Below are 10,139 nucleotides of genomic sequence, written 5' to 3'. Positions count from 1 at the left end.
TTTGTTGAGTATCTACTAGCTTGTGCATCACTTTCTTTAATCTTTCTGTGAGAATCTTGGCAATCAACTTGTAGACACTTCCAATTAAACTGATTGGTCTTAAAGTCTCTCAATTCCTTTGCACCACTCTTTTTTGGGATGAGAGCTATGTATGTTGCATTAAAGCTCTTTTCAAAAAACTCCTGGGAGTGAAAATTCTGCATAGTAGACATCAAATCCCCCTTCACTATCTCCCAGCAATTAACAAAAAAACCCATTGTGTATCCATCTGGACCTGGTGCTTTGTCTACAACATAAGCTTTAAGTCCAAGAAGGACCTCCTATTCTTCAAAAGGCTTTTGTAGTTCTTGTTGCTCCTCAAAGCTGATGGAAGGACACTGGTTCATGTTAAGGGATGGTCTCCAGTTCTCATTTTCCTTGTACAACTTCCAATAAAAAGAAATAATTTCTGTTTTGATATCTATAGGGTCCACCAGTTCTTGATCATCTACCACCAGTTTATTAATATGGTTGAACCTTTTATGGGCATTTGCCATTCTCTGAAAGAACTTTGTATTTTTGTCCCTTTGTTTTATCCACAGAGTTCTAGATCTCTGTCTCCAAGCTATCTCTTCCTTTTTTGCGTACTCTTCAACTCTTTACCACACTTGTCTTTTTGTAAGAGTCTCTTCTTCAGTTAAAGGCCTGGATTGTTGAATGTTGTCAAACTCATGAACTCTGTTGAGCATTTCCTTCTTTCTTTTTTCCAGGTTCCCATAGGTGCTTACACTCCAATCTTTCAGTTTAGTCTTCATAGCTTTCAGCTTGGAAGCTAGGATGAAATCAGGCCTCTCTTCGAATTCAAAAGATGTCCACCAATTTTTAATTCTTTCATAAACACCTTCGGTCTCCAACCACCATCCTTCAAATTTGAAATATGATTTTGTATGACTCCAACGACCACTTTTAAGTGCAATTGGTGCATGATCGGAACAAACTCTAGGTAGTAGTTCTTGCTTCACATTGCAGAAACTCTCCCCCCATTCAGAGGAGTACATAATTCTGTCTATCCTCAAAACAGCTTCCAGGTTGGATCCCTTGGCCCACGTGTAGTTCCCCCCTTCAAGTGGTGGATCAATTAGCTCCATGTCCTCAATAACATCAGAAAAATCATTCATGTACACAGAGGTTCTGGAGCAGTTCCTCTTTTCTGAAGCATATCTAACAATATTGAAATCACCCCCAAGAACCCAAGGCCTTGTAAATAAACTCATGACAGCCCCTATCTCCCACCACACCTCCTGTCTTTCTAAGTTGCAAGTTGGTGCATATACCCCTGTCATGTGACAAGTGAAACCATTAACCCTTGATTTAAAACTGCAAGTCAAGGTGTATGAACCTATCTCCACTACTTCCCCTTCCCAAACATTGTTGTCCCACATCATTAATATGTCTCCCCTAGTGCCACTAGCCTGCAGTTCCCCATATTTGACCCCTCTTTTTCCCCACACTTGTTTAATTTCCTCCCCACTATTTCCTTCAAGCTTTGTCTCCTGTAAGCAGATCATATCTGCTCTCCATTCCTGAATCACACTATTTATCATCCTCATTTTATCCCTACAATTTAAACCCCTCACATTCCATGAAATTATGGAAACATTCATCATATATCTAAAGCATTTCCCCTCCCCCTATTTCTTGTGCCTTTGCTATGGAATTTCATATCAATCATTAAACCTTTGAGCTCCTGTATGCCTTTGACTTTGGTGTTTTCCCCTGTTTTCTGCTCTGTTTCTATATTCCTTAAATGTCTTCTACTGTCTATCTTCTTGAAGAGTGCTAAGGCTTCCTTTTTGCACCCCTCAAACTCAACCCCGAACTCTTTGCTCAACTTGATTATGTTTTGATGAACCCACAATGATGCATCCATCTCCTCGTCACTTTCTTCTTCAACAGATTGAAAGTTAAGTGGCTCTGCTTCTTCACAGTTGCAGAAATCTACCTCATTGCAATTTACCAATTGCATATTGGAGCATAAAATATCAAACTCCGAATCTTTTTCTTCTTCAATAACTGTTACTGCATCAACATAATCCTCTTCCTCTTCCACCCTTGTGAGTTCCTGAGATTCCGTGGATGAATTTGCATTCAGATCGCCATTCTCGCTGTCGAAAAAGGTTGAGTCTGTGGAGTTTGCTTCAATCTCGATTAGCATGGGGTATGCCTTTGTTTTATCTGTGTCTTCTGATTTTTTTAACTCCAGGAATTGGGCCTATTTTTTCTGTCCAGTCCACAGCCCTTATCCATGTCGAAGTTCCGCGGTTTGTGCAACATCCAGCCGTAGGAGACCACCATTCCAAGTGCAGCTTTGAATGTCTCCATCCCCATTCTCCATGGATAATGTGCTCCGCCATGTTCCTGTTTGGGATTTCAAATAGAAAGGTGCATCCCCCATCTCGTAGTTGTTGACCCCAAAAGACTTCTTCCAGGTATTGACCGCCCATTTTCTGATATCTGAAAGTGTGGGAAGCTCCTTCAGATCTGTATTGAGCCTTCCAACGATGCATCTAGCAAGTAGACCCTTCTCCTGCCCAGTGTTTCCATCCGTGATAGAGATGGCTTTCTTGTTGCGGTTTATGACATCTTCTGATGCTTCCTTGGACTGCCACTTGCTGGTTCTGACCGAATCAGCATATAGGATTTTTGGGTCTGCCATTCTGGGCTTGTCCGTCAAAGAAGGACCTTTTGTATCTTTAATGAAGTTTGATATCTTTAATGCTATGTCTCCCCACCCCGTATTTAATGCATACTCAGGTAGTATAATAACAGATTTATTCCCCCCTTGTACCGTTACTATACTAATGAATCTGCCGAATCTGTTATGTTTTCTGGAGCAAAAGAAATCTGCAAACTGTTCATTCATCTTCCATCTTCTCGTATGCGTACCGTTGTCCCTTGAAGCTTCACGTAGAGCAAAAACGATCCATTCCATGGTTTTCCTGTTGAAAGTAGTCCTGCCCATCAATTTCCTGCTTCTTTCCACCCATTCAAACCAAGTATCTGACCTCGATGTGATCTTTGTTATGTCATATGAATTGAACCCTACTACGAAATAGATTCTGCTCTCTCCCATGGCGACAGAAGATCATCGGAAAAGAGTTTCTTTCCCTCCCTCGGGAAGTGTGCCAGAGAGAGAAATTTTCTTTTACTCCAAGACTAATTATCTAGCCCAAATCCCACAATAAGACCATTGAGCATCTAATAGAATTACATGAGTTCAGCTGTCAGGTATGCAAACCCCAAGAAAAAGAAGAAATTCGCTATAAAATAGATAAAGATGAAACAACTGCCTCGATGATTAATGTGCAGGCTCACCTAAGAAACAGAACCGATGCGAACGTACTCGTCAGCCAACAGTCTCACCCTCCACAAAAATATATGCATAGACATGTAGGTAAGGAGTGAGCAATACATAAATATACCTAAATAAGATCCTCAACCCGCTACTTTAATACCCTTTGAACAAGTGTTAAAAAATATAACCACACAACAAACACATGAATGATATGGATAGAAATATATTTTATTATATAATGCTCAATAGGTCCAAACAAATGTTCAAAAAGGACATTACATATTTCAACTCAATCCACATAAAGGAGATCAATCTAGCACCCTAACAATTTCACGGCAGTATATATAATGTTCCAAACGTAAACCAGAGCATCATGTACAAGGTCCCTAACATACTACGGTAGCGTATGTATGCCCCAAGTAACTATATCACCACAGCGAAGGAAAAATATCCAACTCCCTAATGCCATGGTAAGAGATCACGCCACACCACAAATCACTTATTAAATATTTTTTTATATTCTTCTCAAAATAACATATATGCGGTTCGTCAAAGACCACCGATTTTGCCAAGCACACACGTGTCCCAACATATGGATCAGGCAGACAAAACACATTTTAAAAGCAAATTTTAGAAAGCAAGCACCAAACCTCAAAGTCTCATTTACCTTGCTAATCATGAGTTTCCCAACCTTGCAACGAATAAACACCAACCAAACAACCTCCAATTACCTCAATCTATGCAAAAATATTATGCTAGCCAAGGTCAAGTCTCAATACTTTTACATTTACGATATCTCTCTCTTTCATTATTATCCAATCACTTCTTAATCCTAATGTCTTCTAGTTAGAAGTGGTGAAATTTAAACTGCATCACTAAAAAAATACATGGTTTTTCCACAGTAGATTTTAAACCCAATATTACAAATCCAATTTCACTAACCACCAATCATTGTCAAATCATTTGTCCTCCAATCATTAGCTAATCATCATAAAGGTAAGGGTTATAATAACTTTCTGCAAATTCATGCAACACATATACTGTATGTCTACAACATATAAACCACCATAAGTCAAATTTTATGCCAATACCTGAAGCTTATCACCCGAAACAGTAGTCTATGAAATTCCTCTTTGCCGTCCTTGAACTCCACAAAACATTTCTCAATGAGTTCATTTATTTTCTCCCAAAATTTAAGGAATCAATTGCCCTAATAGGATAATGGGCTTGGCCCACTCCTTTTAACTCTCTTAATTATTATTATTTTTTTGTTTTTTTTATGACAAGGAAAACCCGCAGCCGCTACCTTTTGGGTGCGCACAGGGTAAAATCCCCGCTCCTATGCAATAAGATTATTATTATTATTATTATTATTATTTATGTTGGGTTAAAATTACCAATTAATCCCTCATTAAAATTTGGGTTATTATAAAAAGAGACACCGTATTTTGCAAACTTAGTTACTTAGACTTCTAGATTTGAATGAGCACATACACTATAAATTCTTCATGTGCATATAACCATCAAGAAGAACAAAGAATTCATTGTTGAAATATGGAAACAATATTATGACAACATTTACCAAGCAAATCAAACCAAAGTCTATATAAATGATCACGAGCTATATTAGGGGACATAAAATTCAACAAAATTCAGCCGCCACTATATTTGACATCGTGAATAACAAGGATCTTATAGTCGCCACTAGTTGAGTCATAAGCCAATCCCAAAATTCCTCCGGGCAAAATTGTGGATGAGGAAACACTATTGATTCTCTTGTGGAAGGATTCCAACGAAAGGTTGGGTGTCTCAAAATCCACAATATTATCACAAAGCATGATAATAGCCAAGTCATTGCAAAAACAATTGACTGGGTAATAACCCGGTTTAGAGTTTGAAGGGCAATTAAGTTTATGTACAACTTCAACCAGTTGAACTGGCGATAAAGGTCAACAATAGATTGAATATATACTATCATTGTGGCACTTCCTGCAAATAAGATTTTTTTGGAAATGTTGGTCATTTGTGGCATATTTGAGATGCATATTATAAATAATAATCTTCAATTGGACCTAGTAGGATATTAAGGTTTAGAATTTAAAAAAAATAATAATTGTTTTCGCTTTACAACAGGGAATGTGTTTGTTAAATTAGGTATAGGCCTAACTCACACCCCAAAAGCTAGCTCACGCCACCTCACTCCCTGTACTTAGCATCTCATGCATGGGCAATTTTGATTTTTGGGGGCCCCAACATTGGGTGAGATGGCTGCTTTGATACCATGTTAAATTAGGCCTTAAACCTAACTCACACCCCAAAAGCTAGCTCATAAGAATTCACACATCGAAAAAGGGATGAGAATTTGGTCTCTTTATGTGGACTTTGGACAATCCTCTCCTCATACAACACCTCTCAAGTCACTATTAGACTAAAGATTTGGGCAAGCTGAAATACTTTCTAGGTATTGAAGTGGCACAATCTGGCCATGGTATTGCTAAAACACAAAGGAAATATTCCTTAAACATTTTGGAAGACGGTGGTATGTTGGATTGCAAACATGTGGCCAGTACAATGGATCCAAATACTAAGCTTATTCCAGGACAGGGGAGCCTCTAAAGATCCTAGCAAATATCGGAGACTTGTTGGCAAACTCAACTATCTTACGATCACGCGAGTAGACATCTCATTTGTTGTTAGTGTAGTTAGCCAGTTTTTACAATCACGTTGTGATAGTCACTAAAATGTAGTGATTTGCATCCTGCGATATATCAAAAACTCTCCAAGACAAGGTTTATTATATGAAGATAAGGGACACACCAACATTGTTGGATACTCTGATGCAAATTAGACAGGATCTCCTTCCGACATGAGGTCCACTTCAGGTTATTGTGTTCTAATTGGAGGCAATATAATATCTTGAAAAAGTAAAAAGTAAGTTTTCTTAACTAGATCAAGCGCATAGGCAGAATATCGAGTTATGGCACTAGCTACATGTGAGCTTATGTGGTTGAGACAACTTTTCCAAGAATATTACATATCGCTTCTAATGCAGTGTTCCATGAAAGAACGAAGCACATTGAGATAGATTGTCACTTCATTCGATATCACCACAAGTTTTGTCAACTCAAAAGATCAGCTAGTGGATATTTTTATAATCACTCCGAGGATCCAGAATTGACTATATTTGTGGCAAACTAGGAGCGTATGACTTATACGCTCCACCTTGAGGGAGAGTGTTAATTATGGTATATTTGGATATTGTAGATAAAGAATATTTAAATATAGTATGATTAAATAGTCTAGATATGAGAATATTTCCTAATCCCTTTAATTAGGCAGTTAGGAGATTGTGTAATATTTTATTAGTTTCTTTATTTATTTACATTATCTGTAATAACTATTTAGTTCCATCAACTTAAGGGAATGATCAATCAATTAAGGTGGTGTGCTTTTCTTGGCTCGTAGGAAGAAATGTTTGTCTCACACAAAATAAACTTCAAAGAAGGGGATTTCAACTGTGTTCTAGATGCTTTTTGTGAGGAGCTGCTAGGGAAATTAACAGCCACTTACTCATTCATTGTCGTGTGATTGGGAAATTATGGCAACTATTCTTGAACATGGTGGGTAATTTTTTGTTTTATTTTTGGTGTAAAGAAAGCTATGCTGAGGAGGTTGAAACATTGGTTGATATCATAGTATCCTTGTGAAGCAATAGCCTAAGCTTGGTTTGGATTTTGTAACGTCTTTTTGCACTGTTATGGTGCAACTTTAATATATACTGGTAGTTAATGCTAAGATGTCACGAGATTGTTCATAATACTGTTCTATATTAACTTACGAGTTTCAACAATTAAACGGAACAACTGAAGACCAAAACACATAGTAATTTAGACTTTAGGATTGAACGACTTATAATGTTTGAATCAGCCAAAAAAAAGGCCTCATTCTCAAAATATTGTACTAAACCACAAACTTGTGCAATGCACGTTTTTCAAGAACAACAACACACAGGCAACTGTGGTTAAAACAAGGAGCACAAATTATACTTTCCTTGTAAAAACAAAACATAATGAAGTAATTACTTAGAAGGATAACTTCTCATTCATTCTTCAAACAAGGATTATTCATCTCGGGGATACAAAGAACTACCATCAGTACACACTACTGAGCAATTCATGTATCACTTGATATAGATGACTTTTATTTTTTCGTCGGACCACAGTCTTGACCTCCGATCGAGCTACAAACACGAGTAGATAGGCGGTTAGGGGGGGAGAGGTTCAGCTGGACCTGATTTTTCAATCAATCTCCGGACGTTTAGTGCCGCTATTGGTGCGAGTTGTAAGGAATCTTTGTCTCGAGTCAGTCTAGGCTAAATCCAGATGCACAACTAAATTGAAAATTCAGCTTGTGCCTGGAAAACTGAAGTCGGGAACAAAAATCTCGAAATAAAAATGGAACTGGGAATAACTTTTCACCATCTCCCACTGCTCCCTCCCCAAAACCCACGGGAGGGAGGCTTCTTTAGGGAAACAATAATCGCAACAAAATTTAGTTTCTTCCCTGTGAAAGCAAAAGATCTTTCATCTACAAACTCATCAAAATGGGGATTTTTTTTTCATCTTCTTATTGATTAGCAAAGCACTGTAAACCAATGAATAGTACACAAAAAGTGAGACTGATATTAATCCATCACATTGATAAAGTTTGGATATTCACAGAACTTGAACATTGTTGCTTTTAGACATATAAGACATCTGCCGTCTCTAAATTGATTGTGTGTAACAAGAAGCCAAGAATCTACAATCAACTTCTTCAGAAATAATAGATACTAGAAATGTACGCAAACAAATACTTCAAATCTCATGTAACTGAAACCTTAGACTGCTACATGATTATACATACTTGAAATAGGTGGTGATTTGTGATGCTTTGAAATCAAAAACATCAGTTGTTCCACTATATCTCATTTTACACGCCACTTTGTTCCAGAATTAATGCTACTTGTATGCCCAAAAGCATCCAAATAATCCTCTGAGATAACAAATACCATGTGCCTTGCACTTCTTTCAGTACTCACCCCAACAAGGATCATCTCCCCTGATGAATCCTTCAAGTAGTAGTGCACAACATGATGGTCCTTCCCCTGAGAAACAGCGCGCTCTTCCCACGAAATAAATACATGATTATTTGTATACATCCTGATGCCATAGAGAAACAGTTCGGATTAATCAAAAAACAGCCCAGCTCTTAAACACCCTCATCCACAAACACAAAAAATCATTTTTAGGTAACAATCATTTTGGAAAAATAATCCAAAGCAGTCCTGAACAAGAAGTAACAGAAGTACAAAAAACAATAGATAATAACAACATCATCAGTAACAACAACAGCAACAGATAGTAACAAAACATGACTACAGAAACAACATGATAATCAAGGTACAAGGAACAACAGATCGTAACAGAAATCGAAGGACAAGAAACTATAGGGGCAATAGTATGACTACTAATATAAACGGACAGCAAAAGACATGGAGCAAACTAATCCTCCTTAGTTCTCAGACACAGAGAAGAGATTTTTTTTTCCAACATTACCTCCTGATTACCATATAAACAATGAAAAAACAGTATCAAACCACAACCCCAAATGGAACACAGTCAGAATTTTGCTTAATCCAAAGATAAACTGCCCTTATTCCAGAAAACTCCCAAATACAACACAGCTATAAAGAAGAGATTTTTTCCCAACAATTAGCTCATGATGACCATATAAACAATGAAAAGACAGCATCAAACCACAACCCAAATGGAACACAGTCAGAATTTTGCTTAATCCAAAGATAAATTGTCCCTATTCCAGAAAACTCTCAAATACAACACAGCTATAGAGAAGAGATTTTTTTTCCCCAACAATTAGCTCCTGATGATCATATAAACAATGAAAACAGCATCAAACCACAACCCCAAATGAAACAGAGAGAGAATTTTGCTTAATCCAAAGATAAACTGACCTAATTACAGAAAACTCTCAAATACAACAGCTACAAAGAAGAGATCTTTTTTCTCAAGATTACTAACCAAAGACCAAATTCACCCAAACATGGTGAAAAACGAAATGGGGTTTGCTGATTTTCAAAGAACAACCATGTACCATAACAAAAACATACAACATTAAACCAGCACATGAAGTGATCATACTTGCAACAAATAGCATAGGGTTCGAAAAGGAACAAAAAAGGCAAGAACCCAGAATTCAAGAAAACAAACTAAGCACGTAACTAGTAACTCACCTCAAAAATAGTAAAAGATTGTTGCTTTAGGAAGAAACAGAGGTGGAAAGAAAAGCCATAGAATACTGAATTGGGTTTTTTTGTTGTACAAGGGGCGACGGTTAGGGAAAAAGATAAGAGTAAAGAGTAAAAGAAGAATAAAAGAAGAAGGAGAAGGGGAGAAAAAGCCAAATGCCCCATTGTTGCCAACACAAGCAAAAGGTTGAGCCTTTTGAGATTTTGTGAAATATGGTGGCAGCAACAAGACTGAAGAAACACAAAATTCAAAGGTTTTGAGTTTTGGTCTCTATACTAAAAAAACACAAAATTCAGAAAAATATTTATTTTTTATTTTTTTATGAATTCTAATAAAAATGAACTCTTAAATACTACTACTATTGAAATTCAATTTTAAAAATTTATTACTCCCCTAGTTTCATATCATTTGGCCTGTGATAAAAATAAATATTTTATTTATTTGTCCAATTTAAAAATCAAAACAGTTTTATTATATTTTTAACTTTAGATCCTTGG

At 37.0% G+C, this 10,139-nt stretch overlaps 1 protein-coding gene across 4 annotated transcripts in view; it reads right to left on the bottom strand.

The window, feature by feature from the left end:
• The window catches only part of LOC102601615 (uncharacterized), a 29,589-nt gene extending 19,651 nt beyond the window's left edge, over positions 1 to 9,938 (bottom strand). For all 4 annotated transcript variants that reach the window (XR_001474042.1, XR_001474041.1, XR_001474043.1 and 1 more), the window contains exons 1-2: positions 9,627 to 9,938; positions 8,240 to 8,535 (exon numbers count right to left, since the gene is read on the bottom strand). Coding sequence is in view for 1 of the 4 variants with exons in the window: in XM_006352392.2 (XP_006352454.2) it covers positions 8,240 to 8,282 (43 nt within the window). In the remaining 3 variants the exon portion in view is untranslated. The remainder of the gene's footprint in view (positions 1 to 8,239; positions 8,536 to 9,626) is intronic.
• Positions 9,939 to 10,139: the final 201 nt, after the last annotated feature.

The sequence above is a fragment of the Solanum tuberosum genome, unplaced genomic scaffold (genome assembly GCF_000226075.1).
Source record: "Solanum tuberosum cultivar DM 1-3 516 R44 unplaced genomic scaffold, SolTub_3.0 scf00148, whole genome shotgun sequence".
NCBI classification, from domain to species: Eukaryota; Viridiplantae; Streptophyta; class Magnoliopsida; order Solanales; family Solanaceae; genus Solanum; species Solanum tuberosum.
Note: the sequence above shows the minus strand (reverse complement) of the source record. Positions and strands in the feature narration are given on the sequence as shown.